Raw genomic sequence first — 15272 nt, 5'->3', positions numbered from 1 at the left:
TCCATCCTGGAGTATTTAGGAGATATTATTTCAGACCATCTCCATCTAGATTTATGAGAATTAATAGTAGTTTCCATACTATTTCCACTCTCTTTTGCTTTTCAGTCCTACTTCAGGCACCCAAAAGTAGGATAAACAATTTTCTTCAGATTATGGCTGTGATTATTAATTTTGATCTAAAGTCTGTCCTGGACAAAGGATCAGGTGCTAAGTTATCAGAATAAATAGCTTAATATTGTATTCATATACAAAGATGTCATTCCGATTTTTCATGTAATTATTTCATTTTTTGCTCATATTAAGGTGTACGGTCTAAATATTTTTTTTTTACTAATGATTTAAGACTTAGCAATGTATTCTCTTAGACAGAATACTTATAGTACTCTATTTTTAATATTAAATATATAAAACTAAGTTATATCATAATTTGCCAGAAGTTGATTTCAGATGGAACTAAGCTGACTAGTTCTGACAGATGATGATCAATCTGTAATTCAGTACACGCATGGATAATAAAGAGTTGACTGATTTATTTTCCCCCATATTTTAAATCTAAAGTCTGTAAACTTAAATTTTAATGGTAATCTACGTATTGCCAGAATGGAAGAAATTGAAGTTTTATCAAGACTCTCTACTAAGCTTAAGGATGTTTCATTAGAGGTAGTAAGTCTTACCTGTTATATTTTAGCTATATACAGATTTGGTTTAGAAGCATGTTTCTTAGGATGTTTTTTCCTCACTCTATTTGATGTCTAGTTTATGGATTAATACATCAGGACTAATAGATACTCTAATATTCTTTTTGCTTAATGTCTTACATCTGCACTAAATTCTGTATTTTAAATGAAAATGCACTCTCAATGAATTATACCAAAGTTGATATTGTTTTCTGTATAAGTTACTGTCTGTAACTTTATGACAGCTTACCAGAGAAAAGTGTACTTGGTGGCTTTATAAGTGTGATTATGGATGGTTTTCCGTGATTATTCATCTCTTTGATTAAGGGCTCCAGCAGTGGAATAAACATAGATATGTCTCTGTTCTATTTTTCCCCATGAATAATCTAAACCAGATCTTTCTAATTCTCTGTTTTAGGTTGAAGACTGTGTCCTCCCACCACTAGTTTCTTTGGTCCATGGTCAGAATGGTAAGTATACGGCCACATCAACTACAGTTTCCATGAATTCCACATTTTGTTTTAATTAGACTTCAGTGTGGTCACATTCTTGGCACCTTTATTTTTAAGTGGAATGGAGACTCTTCAGCTTGCGGTTGCTCTCAGAAACCACATCACTGCTCTTAAGCCACGAGGTCATGGCTGAGGAGAAAGGGGAGAGCCTCGACTCAAACAGCAAGCTTCTGTCTCTCATTAGAGATTCCTTGCTGCCTCAGTAAGTATAGTATTGCTGCTTTAGTGGGGAATAACTTGATATTCAATCCATTTTGACAGCATATTTGTTTTAAATACCTTTTTTATGTTTAAATGGCAAAATGAAAAAAAGAAATGGTAATTAGCTGCTGTCTGAGTTCTGTGCCCAACGTCTCTATCCTAGGTTAATTCAGAATTTGGTTGTTTATAACACAACCACAACTTCTGTCTGACACTCATTTTTGCATCTTGGTGATACTGTGCCTCTGGCTGCTCTTGTTTCTTGAAGTTTCCCCTAGCTGTGATTTAAATACCTTCTCTTTGTTCAGCTGATAAAGTCAGAGCATTCTAACACCAACATCTTCACTGTTGTGGGTACTGTGGCCTCCTGGAAGACATTTTAAGATCATATGGAATGGCTTATAACTTTTAAAAAAAGGAAAAGTACACGATGGATTAGTCCTCCATGTTCACAGAAGGGTTATTGTGTCTAAACTGCTGTCCTTTCCCACTGCCCTAAGCAACAGAAAAACCCTATACTAGTGGATGAAACTACAGCCTGTGGGCCAGCTGTGGCCTGGAACTTAATTTATATGGCAAATGAGGCCTGTCATTTCAAAATGACTTGGATCTGAACCTGCTTTGGCAGGGGGTTGGACCCGATGATCTCTGGAGGTCCCTTCCAACCCCCTGTGATTCTGTCTTTATGCTCACCTGCATGTGTTATGCATATGTATACTGTGAGCTGATAACATCTCAGTAGAGGGAAAGAAAACACAAACATAAGGTGTGTACAGTAAGAATTATCTTTCACGTTATTCCAGGATAATGTTACAGTGCATTTTAATGTGTGGTCTTCCAAAGTTAGTAATTGTCAATACTTAGCTGCCCTAAGTGAGGAAATTGTTCCCCACCCCTACATTCAGTAAGTGACAGAAGGGTGGAGGAATGGATGCTGGATTATGATCAGAAACATAGTGCGTTCCCTAAAAATGAGACTGTCTCTTGCTAATTGACTAATACTCTTAAAATTTGAGAACCAAAGTTCTGTCTGTGCAATATTTGTAAACTTTTCTTTGTGAGAGAAAATTGGAAGGAAATCTTAGTGATATATAGAAAAGCTAATTTTCAGATCTTTCTTCACACTGTTTTTTGAAATGGAAAACAGAGTTTTTTAGTATGAATTAAAATGGAAACTAGAAATATTAAAGAATAAAGTATACATATTATTAAAAGCTGTCAGATACTTTTCTTCAGATAGGGGAAGAGACTTTAAGTCAAGCAAGACCGAGTTCTGTCTTTGCTTTGAAACTTGCCCTTTGAAGACATGCCCATCTTATAACATGTTTCTCATAGAGCTGAGGGAGGGGTCAGGCTAACTCCAAAGTAGAAGGAAGACAACCAATGTACTACTGTCTCCTCTTCTAATTAGCTCAATTGGGTGACAAAGCTGTATTATGGTCTGAGACTAAATATGATTCTACTTTGGAGAATTCAGTTGTGCTATCTTTGCATGCATTATATCGTAGATGTATAAAAGAAGTCTTGCAGTAGCTCAGAATCTTGGTTCCAGGCTTGGCTTAAATATTTCCTGAATCAGTTCCTTTTTTCTCACCAATAGAGATGAGATAATACTTGCATTTGAAAAGCATTTTGAGACTATTTTAAGAAAAAAAAAAAAAAAAAAGATAATTGGAATTTACCTGAGCTAGATATAAACAAATTTTACTCTAGTTCAGGAGCATGGCAGAAGAACATGTAAATCTTCTAGTAATTAAAAAAGAGTTAACTAGTGTTGATGTATTTAATACATTATTTGAACCTGCAGGTTGATCCAATGCTTAGTAAATATGTTCAGATGTGGGGAGCAGGTAATCAATGCAAAAAGACACAGGTGGAACAAAAAGCAGAGGAGGGTTGAAGGATTTTCTGCAGAAAAGAAAATTAAAACTGAGTTTTGATTTGAAACTCTCAAAACTCAACTTTGAGAAAAATTAGAAAAGGAGACTAAAGGAAGACCAAAGCAGCTGCCTTAGATGTCAGAAAAGACACTAAAGGTAAGTTTTGTTCAACAGTGTTCGATGTATGGATCAGAAAATATTTATGGGAGTTAGGAATGAATCTTCATACAGTCTCCACAGATCTCAATAGAAGCTTTATCTGAATGCAAAGGAGTCTGGCCTAAATCTGTGAAGAGAGGCCTAAGATGCAGGCTCTACCCCAAGAAGTAACAGTTACTTGAAAACTATGATATAGAAAGTAAAGCCTGTATTTAGAGGCTGAAGAGATGTTTGCTGAAGTTGTTTAGTCTTTTTGTTCCTGGACAAAGGATGGGACAGAATGTGACTCAGGTGGAGGACAGTCAAAAGATAAGAAATGTAATGGCTGTTTGATCATGGGCACTCTGTGGGGAAGAAGGTATTTCTACTCCTCTTAATCCTGCTTTTTGAGAGATGAGAGCTATTGGGTATTCATCAGAGGGGCATCTAGATTTAACAATTTAACACAGGAAGTAGGATTTTGGTCACTATGCATGAAATATAAATTTCCTGTCAATGCGGGAAAAATAAGTGCTTAACAATTTTTTCCACATCTTTTCTATCATCAGTAGAATGTTCTTTCATTAAATATTTGTTCATTTGTAGATCTGAAGATTAACTTCCTTATAGGACTTCGTTCAAATGAAATAGTCTCATTTGATTTCACTTCATTGAGAAGTTACTTTTCCTGAGCTTTTTGTAACCAAAATTAAACTTTTTTCTACAGGAAATGAATGAAGTAAATAATTTCTATTACATATCCAGGTTTTTAAATCAGAAATTCAAACATCAGCCCTTTCTCATTTAATTCTTAATATTCCTTAATATTCCAATATGATTTGACATACCATCATTTCAAATTTGTGTTGGAACCAGCAACAGGAGAGGAATGTGTTTTTAAAGATTAGCTTGCTCTCAGTAGACTGTCAAACCAGTTCTTCAAGTACAAAATCCTGGATACTTGAAATAATTTGTAGATAAAATGTTTAGTCTTTAAGAGCTTAAGAGAATCCATATCCTACAATCTTTAAGTCCTCTTTTCACTCTTGCTTATGGAAAAGACTGACAAAATAACTTCTTGCACTGCAGTACAGAGAGTTTGCAGAACTATTATAAAATGCTTTCTAAAACTGTTGTTACTAAATTAGTTTACATTTTGAAGTGGCAAGGAAATCATTGAATGAACTCATTCATTTAACAAAGTCTCTCAAGCACAGAATATTTTCCCTTAACAGAAGATTCATATATTCATAGTTCCTAACGGTCTTTATTCAAGCTATGTGTTTACATTAATTTTTTAGTAATCTGTGTTTTTTAGTAATCTGTGTTTTCTCATGTGGTATCTGGTTTGATGGATCACTGCACCTTCCCTTAGAAATATTTTTTACTAATGCTTTCTTTGGAGAAAAAATAGAGTTTGAAGTAAAAGGAAATAAAGACGTTTTTAAATTGAACTCCAAGGAATTATGCTGCTAAGTGTGCAGATTATTACTAATCTCTCTCAGATGTAATAAATAGATGGCTTAAAATGCTTTAAAGTGGACTCCATTTAGAGAAGGTATCGATGTGCTTATAATAAAGCAAGTATATCACAAAGTATCAGATTTTTAAGCTAGCATGGCTGATTCATTCATTATTATTGCTAGGAATTACCATTCTGGAGAACTAAATCCATGTCTTGTGCAGTGAGCAGATGACTTCTGACACTTAAGTCACTTTATAGCATCTCTGCTTGCCTCTTATTTGTGGATCCTGAGGAACAAAAAAAAAAAAAGAAAAAAAAAAAGGCGGGGGGGGCAAATAATTCCATTATGCTTTGTAGAAATATGTACTCCATGCATGTAGGGTTCCAGGATCGGTGTGCATTAATAATGCACTAATGCATTATAGTATTTTCTCCCTTTATGAAGAAAAGGACTTTTCAATCACCAGTGAGAAATAGTTTTCTTTGAGGAACTGGAATCTGTTCTTTTAAAGGAATAATTCTGATCACCAGAGACGTGAAGCCAACATTGACTACTCATTGGTCTACAGAGTAGGTTCAGCGGCATGTGAGTGCTTTGTGGCTCTGTGGCAGCACATTCAGGCTGGTATGTAGCAGCTGTGATACGTTGGTTGTAGTCTGTGTGCTTGTTTGGAAGGTTCACCTCTTATGAAGGAAGTCTAGCAGGCTACATCAAGAATGTGGAACTGGTGTGCTTTACCCTTCTTTTCTTAGAGCTGTCCAGGTGAGAGACTTGGCCAGAAAGTACATCACCTTCTAGATTACTTTCCTGTGCAAATCAGTGCTGAGGTGTGGTCCCTGTGGAGAGGGGATATTTGTTCCACAGAAGAGCTAGCACACGTGAGGGTACATGCCAACATGTTGGGAAGTGATTCAGATCCCTCAGTTCAGACACGAGGAGGGATGCTAACACATGAAGCAAATTTCCCATTTATTTGCTTGATTTTTGCTCATCCCCCTCCCTCCTGCATCAGAACCCAAGACAAAAAAATGTGAAAGTATTTTGGTGCACAAAACATGATAACCTACCACATTTTCCTGCAAATCATCATTTTATTTGTATTTGATTAATTCTTCATATTTTTCTTTTACAAATCAGTACATGCTTACAATTCTATTACTTCCACATGTTTGGAGTAGCACTACTTGTAATCATAGATGAGGTTTTGACTTGGCTGTGTCTGTTTTCTTTATGCTTACATTGATCTCTCCTCCGTCATTGTACACCATTCCCCTCCAGATATATTTCTATTTTAAAAAGATAAAATAAAAATAGTCATTTGTTGGGGGAATATTACTGGAAAACCAGCAGCAGGAGCAAGGTCCATTTTATGTTTCAGCAGCCTGTTTTCCTTTACCAAGATATCCAGAAGGTGATGTTTTGAAATGTTTCATAGATATTTCTTTTGTAGTTTTTATCTTCACTGTCGCTCTGAATAAACATTGTTTTAAAAATGTATATTAAATCATATACATTTATAAATGTTTTAAAACATTGCATAAATATTATGTATTTATGTATGTATATCTCCATATAAAAAAGTAATTAGTTCTTTTATTAATGATGTTTTAAAAGTTAATCTGATGTTTTTTAAATACTGTTTCTAAATAGATCTTGTTTATTGCTTTGTGTAGTTCCAAACAGCATTGCATTTCCATTGTGGTTATTATAAAGTTTGGAAACGTGTTTTTAATAGCATCAACTTATTAACGCACAGCTCTTGGTTTTATATATTTTTTTCAATGTTGCTATTCTCTTCCCCTTCAGGTACGGGTACATTCTAATGGCTCCAGACCCAGTACCAGTGTATGCTCTGAAACTGCTGGTGGCCTTGACTGAACACAGCCCCGCTTCTGTGAGGTGATGTAACTATCCATTTTCTGTTGTTCTGTGTGCTTTCTGTTTCAATTTATTTTTTGAATTAGGACTTAACAATAATGTAACTCTCACTGTCATACTATTTTGACTGGCACTTAGGAGATTTAGAAAAATTGTGTAGAGTATTTGTTATAGAACATAACCTTATGGCTTTTGTGCTATTTCTATATGATCCTGCTTATTTTAATAGGAATTTAGCCAATGAAATATTAAAGACAAAAATAATATATTTTTAATATTAATTTTAAAGAACATTTTAATGATAATTTCAATACCAAAACATTATCTAAACTATTGTCCAGCTAAGCATACTTGTGCTAGGAAGAGGTGGTGTCTTTGTAAATGGTTTAGACCATTTAAGTCACTTTAAAGTTATCCAGTTTTTCTGCAAATATCACTATCCTAAATAAGTTCTTAAATATTGATTTTAATGTTTGGTATAGGTACACCCAATATGTTTAAAAATATCTTACTAGAACAACGGGAAGGAGACACTCTTTAAGCTGTGATGATCCAAAAAAAAAAAAGGGGGGGGGAGAAGCATACCTCTCCCATATGGACACACATAGCTATTCCTCTCCTCTGATCAGGAAAATCAGGTTCTTTTTGCACTTACCAATGTCCATTTGTGGTATCTGATAGTGTTACGGCTAAGAAGTCACTGCATACTGTACTGTCTTGCTTTGACTAATTAAAATAAGCACAAGACTTCATATATAAATTATTTTAATATAAAATATATATTAGCATATATATAACTCTAAAATATTTATACAAAAGGAAATTTAAATTGTTCTCCCATTGATCTTGCAAAAGATGAAAACATTGTCTTTTCATATTCTACGGTGTTATTTTGATATACTAACTAGACTAAAAATGAACCAGAAAATTGAGTGGCTTGAGATTTTAAACAGTTTGAATACAGTGAGGGTGGTGTTCAATTGTATTTATATGTATACAGTTTTTATTGTTTATGATCTGTTTATGCTACTGCAGACTTTTATGTATAGTGAGTATAATACAGCTTTCTATTTTTAGCATTAACCTACAGAGATTCTAATTCTTCAAGCATTACAATAAAATATTTCTGTAACTAGAACACTGGCTATTATAGTAGTGCTCTTCCTCTGCCTAATGAATTCTCTTTATTTGAGGAATCTTATGTATTCAGTACACATCTGTAATCATCCCATTTCTCCTGTGTCTTGCTGGCTTTCTTTTACTTTCACTGAATAATTTGTTTGGCTAGATTTCTGAAGGAGAAGAGATTATGCAAGTCTCTTGGTCTGTCTTCCTCCTGATTCTTTGACTTCCCAATTACTTTAGCTGAAATTAGCCCATACATCAAAACTGTGACAGAAATTCATAATATCTTCGTATTTTCACAAACTGCTAGGTAACAAAGCTGAAACCAGATAAATGCTGGTTAATGCAGATAAACAGTAGGTCACAGCTGATTGTATTTTGGTTTGAGCACTAAAATATCAGTACATATGTAGCTCAGAATTACAACATATGCTCTTTTTTGCATTTCATTAGGCACACGGAAAGAATCTGTGATTATTGTGATGGGAAGTATGTAGGTAACACTGGACAAAAATCCTTCAGGAGTAAATTTGTTCTTTGTGGGAAAAACTCCACTATGTTTTAGTATTGGTGTTAGTGATGAGGGCCAATTTTCATCAAGTCTCCATGGTTTCTCTAAGTTTATATTTCATCCACAACACCTGGCTTTGAAGGATGAATGCCTTCTCCTTTGAGTTAATTGAAATGAAAAAAAAAGGTGGTAGCAAAAAAGGTTGTTGTGAAATGGCAAAATATTAATTTAGCGCTTCACTTATTGCATTCACATCTTTCAAAAATAACTTATTAATCTTATTCCAAATTAAAAAAGTGAATTTGGATGAAGGTGAGGGCTACTGTCTTTTAGTTTGTGTCATCAGATAGCCTCTTCTCAGAAATGCTAAACTAATACATTATTTCCTTTCTTTTCTCTTTCTTCTTTAATCTGACCATGTTTCTTGTTTGTTTCTCAAGTTTATCTCTTCTTTCTATTCTCCTCAGTTTCTTTCTATGTGCTCCCCAGTAGAGGCATCAACATTTGAGAAGTTCTTACTTTAGCATTTGAAAAGAGACAGATGCATTCTAATGTTTTGTGTCCTTAGTTTGTAGCGGACACTGTACATTAGCTAAATTGTTGTGATACCAAAGAAAAAATTTTCAATCATCTTTTTTACTATTTTGAACACTTTTTTTCTACATGACATCAGTACAGTTATTCGAGTACTATATTTTTAATGTTTTATAAAATACTGGTAATGTGCTATACATATTTTAAGTGTCTTAAGTATTTAACATTTGTAAAAATACGAAAAATGCCTTGTAATCTTTGCCATTGCTTCACTTTTGGGGTTGTTTATAGTATTCTCTATTCCTGGAGCTGTTCCACTCTGTTTCTCTTCAATTTAGCAATGGATAATTCTACTTATGTCCCATTAACATGCTGCAGAATTGGATCTTTCACAAACATAAGTTCCAGCATGTGTAAGGTGGTAGCTGTAAAAGAAAAAAAAAACTTCCATGTTTCAATAAGCACATTTAGTATTTGGACATCTGAATATATGAGCATCCATAAGAATAAAACGTTGTTTTGGGAGGGGATGAGTATTTTGTTGTTCATTTTCTCCTTAAAGGGTTAGAATATAAATGAGTCTAATGTTTCCTTTATATACCTTTTCCCTTTTACATCATGCAACAACTGCTGTGTCATACACCCTCACTTAGCATTAATTTAATTTAACTGCATGAAGTTCAACAAGGCCAAGTGCCGGGTCCTGCACCTGGGCTGCAACAACCCCAAGCAGAGCTACAGGCTGGGAGATGAGTGGCTGGAAAGCTGCCTGGCCGAGAAGGACCTGGGAGTATTGGTGGATAGTCGGCTGAATATGAGCCAGCAGTGTGCTCAGGTGGCCAAGAAGGCCAACGGCATCCTGGCCTGTATAAGAAGCAGTGTGGCCAGCAGGTCTAGGGAAGTGATTGTGCCCCTGTACTCGGCTCTGGTGAGGCCGCACCTCGAGTACTGTGTTCAGTTTTGGGCCCCTCGCTACAGGAAGGACATGGACGTGCTCGAGCGAGTCCAGAGAAGGGCGACCAAGCTGGTGAGGGGTCTGGAGAACAAGTCTTACGAGGAGCGGCTGAGGGAGCTGGGCTTGTTCAGCCTGGAGAGGAGGAGGCTCAGGGGAGACCTCATCGCTCTCTACAGTTACCTGAAGGGAGGCTGTAGAGAGGTGGGGGTTGGTCTATTCTCCCACGTGCCTGGTGACAGGACGAGGGGGAATGGGCTAAAGTTGCGACAGGGGAGTTTTAGGTTGGATGTTAGGAAGTACTTCTTTACCGAAAGGGTTGTTAAGCATTGGAACGGGCTGCCCAGGGAGGTGGTGGAGTCACCATCCCTGGAGGTCTTTAAAAGACGTTTAGATGTAGAGCTTAGGGATATGGTTTAGTGGAGTACTTAGTGTTAGGTCGGAGGTTGGACTCGATGATCTTGAGGTCTCTTCCAACCTAGAGAAATCTGTGAATCTGTAATGAGAAAATGTCAGGTATTAGAAGGATGAGCTTTGAATGGAACTTGTCTGTCAGTTACCTATCTTATGCTTGACTCAAAGCTAGTCTGGCCTTTAGAGTTGCTGATAGTATTCTGTCACAGATCTTCTAAAAACCTATTGGCTCGTATTTTCAAGAATTTTTAATATTTTATGGTAAGAAAAATTGTGTATGGTAAGGCCAATGCAATAATAGCAGAGTTTGCCTTTAGCTATTTTGAAATGGATGATTTTAAGAAGAAATCTGTGATATTCAGGAAATGTGTAGCTTAATTCATGAAGTGAATCTCGAACAACAGAAAATTTGCATCCTCTTCCCTTCCCGCCCCCCCCCCCGTTAATTAGTTTTGTTGGATTTTACTCAGATGCAGAATTGTTAGGTAAGGTTATGAAATGTAGCTATGTGTTTTGCTGTATGTTCTTTTATGAAAATACTTGACTTGTCTGTAGTTGGAAACTTATGGTATTTGAAAACATGAATACACCTGAAAGCTATTACACTTGAAACTATGGAGTCTGGTCTTTATGGATTGCTGGAATAATATACATTTTTGGTTGCAAGGAAGGAAGACAGGCAAATAGAGTGGAGGTAAGAGGAGAGCTAAAGGAATATTGTATACCTGTAGCCCAAAGTCATCAATGTTTGGACAGGTACTGAAACTGTATTATGGATGGCATTGATGCTCACATATCTCAGATCTGCAGTTTTACAGTGGCATTTTAAAACCTAAAACACTTATAGACAAATGAGGGTATGTCAAAGACCTTAAATTCACAATTACATCTAAATTAAATTCACAATTCATCTGTAACTCCAAAGGAGACAAGATCTGGGGATTGAACTCTTAGAAGTGGTAGAAAGCTGTATACCATAAACTCTTAGCTGTCCCTGTCACTTGGCCTTCTTCTGTGCACCCTGTTTTATTATGTGACTCTGCACATGAAAGCTGATGCTTACTTGACTTCAAGAGCTGAAACTTAAAGATAAATGTCATATATTGCATCAGATGATAATCATGAGAGTAGGACATGTTCCAGTATTCTGTTATTAAGGTCATTTCCTGAGGGACAAAAAATCGTTTAAAAACTAATGTTGTGACCCTTCTTAGATTTATGGTGAATTGAAGGAAGGGAGGAAATTGAAGAACTTTCCCCACCCACTGTCCCTACTATAAATTTCCCAGACAGACATTAGGCACCACTCTAAGAAAGAGGAAGAGATGGCAGAAAATGAAATAGAAAGATGCTGCAACAAATTATCTGCTGCTTCTATGTGCCACAGGTCTAGTATCTGAGATGATGATAGATGGATTGACCATGTACACCTCAGGAGATTGTCTTGAGTAAATAAAGTAACTCTTTATCACAACGTCTTTGGAATCATCCAAAAATCAATCATGAATGGTCCAATTTTTGAACTTCGCATTTATGTTATTGTTCATACCCATGCATTATCTATTAAAGGCCTTTAACGGCACATTTACAATCACTGTTGGTAATGGGTTGATCATTTTCTCATACATCATGTTTTTACATTAGCATTTGTATACATTTCAGTATATTCTGAAATGATCCATCAAATATGCATACCCTTCATTTCAAATAAGTAAATTAAAAAAAACCTTAGTAGTTCAATGTGGTGCTTTTAATTGGTTCATGTTGGTAGATTTTTTTTTCAGTTCACAAGCACTTGTTAGCATTTTCCATAGATTACCTTTGTGTATGGTATGTTCTTTGCTAGAGAGCTAGCACTTCAGTCCTTTCCTCTCCTGGTGAATTGACTAATCTGTGCCTGAATTAATTGCTTTAAAAACACTTTGTTCTGATCATTAGTCATCTTAATTTCCTAGTTTAAGGTTGAAGTTCTAGCTTTAAAAAAAGTATTTGTTTCTAAATTACTTGACTGGTTTTTATGCGTTTTCTTGTTTTCTGTAATGAATATGAATAAAATAATATGGAGAATTTCTGGTAATAGGTAAGCCTACAGGGGCCAGTCCAACTGAGGTGAACAGTAAGATTATGCCTTAGAGGTATACAAAATCAGTGAGAAAATTACAATGTGGACGGATTGAAAGAGATTGTCAGATGATGATACATTTTTATTGGAACTTTGGGCAATATTTATGTAGATTTTGAACCTGATTCCGATTACACTAGTTTCACATCTATGAAAACTGAGCTGTAGAAACCCTCATTTTCTTGTTAGAGAGATAGTGCTAATATATAACGGCAAAGAATTCATACGATGTTTGCAATTTGTGTAATTTGGTATAAGATTTGCATATATGCTGCTTTATTGAATAACACTAGGCGGGAAGACTTACCCAGAAATAGACTCTTGAAATGTTAAGTTGTGTGTCAGCTAATAACACTGTTGTCAAATCACACGTCACTGTAATTCATATCAAAGGCAATGGTCAGAGTTCACTGTTGCAAGTGAGTTCTCATAGTTTAGTCATGTACTGACTGCAATAGTAATCTCCATTTTTAATGTAAAACACGACTCCTTAGTGTTACATTTTATTAGAATTTCCCTTGAGTAAAGAAATTAACTATTAACCTTAAACCTGTAATTTTGTTTCCTCTTTCGTGTTGCTGATCAGTTGCTGAATGTCTCAATTTTAGAAATACGAAGCTACTATTTGATGTTACTATTGTTGTTAAGTCAATTGTTGAAAAATGTCATACTGTAAGGTTCATATCTGCTCTTTTAATGTAAAACATTAAATGGAAGGAGAAAATACCATTCATTTTTTGGTTGTTTTTACTTTCAATAATGATTTTTTGCTGTTGTGACTATAAATAGGAATTAAAAAAACAAGCAGTTAATGAGGAGGGGCAGCTGGTCAGTGTAGTACAGTTGGAGTTTCAGGCTTCAGTGAATTCAATTCTGCCACAAACTGTCTTTAGCATGAAGCAAATCTAAAATGCCATCAGCAGTAGGTGCCCATGAAAGACAAGGAAGAAGGCAAGCATATGTTAATACTTGCTGTCTGGTCTAATAAATCTGTAATTACCTTTATTTTCAGTAGGACAGCATCACAGAGAGAGTGTGGAATATAACCCAATGTAGGGAGAACATAGCCTACTGGATAGCCAGATTTCTCTGAAGAAAAGAGGCTGAGATTAAAGAAGGGGTTGGAACCTGAGTCTATGTTGCAATTCTAAGGAAGACAATCGGTAAACATTTAAAAACAAACAAACAAAAAACCTACCCTTTTTAAAAAGAGAACTAAATATTGTATGAAGCTGTGAATCCGAAGTGTTTAGTGATTTCTGAACCTGGAGGATGGGAGGATTTGTAAGGCTTCAGTGTTTCCTGTTGGTTAGATGAGCCAGATCCCTGCTCAGTGTTCTGAATATTGCAAACCTGATTTTAGGCATTCATTCTTTTCTTTTTTATAACTGGAACTCCTAGGACCATGAAGTCACATAAATCCTCATGCAAATGCAACACAGAAGTGCTGTTATTCCCAAATTTTCTCTATATTTTCTTGTTTATGTTATTATTATTTTATTTTTTTTTGAGGAAATCTTCAAAGAATTGAAAGATAACCTTGTTCTCTTAACACTGTATGGTGGTGCTCTACCTTGTTAAAATTTTATTAAATGATTATAGATAAGGTTGTTTGTTTGTTTGTTTGTTTTAGCAAGGTAGCTAGTTTTTATTAAAAATTATTTTTTTAAATGCTTCATGTTTACCTAGATTTTTTTTCCAGCTAGAACAGATTTATACATATTCCCATTCTCTCAGTAATAGAAAATGGGTTTGGGTTATTAGTGAGTTCCAAAATATTTACCAGTTTCTTCCCTGGAGATTCTGCATAGAAAGAACAGGTTGGATATTTGGAGAAAATTCTTTACTAAAGTGTTGTGTGGCATTAGAACAGGCTGCCCAGGGAAGTGGTTGAGTCACCATCCCTGGAGGTCTTCAAGAAATGTGTAGATTTAGAACTTAGTAGCATGGTTTAGTGGTGGACATTTGTACTAGGTTAAAGGTTGGACTAGATGATCTTAGAGGTCTCTTCTAACCTGAATGACAGTATGATTCTATGAACAGATAGAATTAGTCAGACATGCAAAATGCAGGCTCTACACAAATTAAAAACTGACATGTTAATATTCATTTTCAATTCAGATTTTAATCCTACTGTTGAATGGATGGCTTACATTCACTTTAATGTCTCTTTTCTCCTTGAGGTATTCCTTAATTATTTTAAAAATATCTAAGAAATGCAAGAGAAATATCATAAGATAGTGCTTTTGTGAAGAAAAGGTCTTGCTTTGTGGCAGGCTTGCCAACCTTCTCTTGGGTCTCTGTTTCAAACTTCAGCTATTCTTCAGAGATTGTAACATCCCTTTTGTTCTGTAGTAGAATGAAATTTCATAGGAATCAAGAACACTTGAAATCAATGTTGCTCAGCTGCCTGAAGAAGTGATCTCTGGTGTGTGAAGTGGGATCTTTGCTTTTATCTCACCCACTCTCTTCCATTTTCTCCTAATCAGTCTTCTATCAATACAAGGGATTTTTTGTTGTTGCTCTTTCAAATTCAGCAAAAATTTTGTTTGTATTGGGGAAGTATGTTGAAAGTCTTACAGTACTGTAGACTGTATTTTAAAACAGTACCAAAAAAACTCACATAATATCCTTTATGTTGCTTTATTGCTTCTTGCTCTGTCATGATCTGCAGGAGATGTAAAAAGAGAGAGGATTCTCAAAAGAGTTACAATGAAGGCATAAACCTATTTTACCTTTATAACTTAGTGCATTGAAAACACAGGTCAGTATTTTAGGGAAGGGATGTGTTTGTTTTTATACCTTACAAAAGGTATAAACCTTTCAAAATTCCATATTGGGTTCAGAAGCTTTCATTAATAT

General features: G+C 35.4%; 1 protein-coding gene across 10 annotated transcripts in view; it reads left to right on the top strand.

Annotated features, from left to right (window-relative positions):
• Positions 1–15272, top strand: part of ULK4 (unc-51 like kinase 4) — a 246606-nt gene that overhangs the window by 94849 nt on the left and 136485 nt on the right. For all 10 annotated transcript variants that reach the window (XR_010829259.1, XM_066992021.1, XM_066992022.1 and 7 more), the window contains exons 28-30: positions 1096–1147; positions 1247–1391; positions 6681–6773. Coding sequence is in view for 9 of the 10 variants with exons in the window: in XM_066992021.1 (XP_066848122.1) it covers positions 1096–1147; positions 1247–1391; positions 6681–6773 (290 nt within the window). In the remaining variant the exon portion in view is untranslated. The remainder of the gene's footprint in view (positions 1–1095; positions 1148–1246; positions 1392–6680; positions 6774–15272) is intronic.

The sequence above is a fragment of the Anser cygnoides genome, chromosome 2, assembly GCF_040182565.1.
Source record: "Anser cygnoides isolate HZ-2024a breed goose chromosome 2, Taihu_goose_T2T_genome, whole genome shotgun sequence".
In the NCBI taxonomy this organism is placed as follows: Eukaryota; Metazoa; Chordata; class Aves; order Anseriformes; family Anatidae; genus Anser; species Anser cygnoides.
This window is presented reverse-complemented; position numbering and strand designations above follow the sequence as displayed.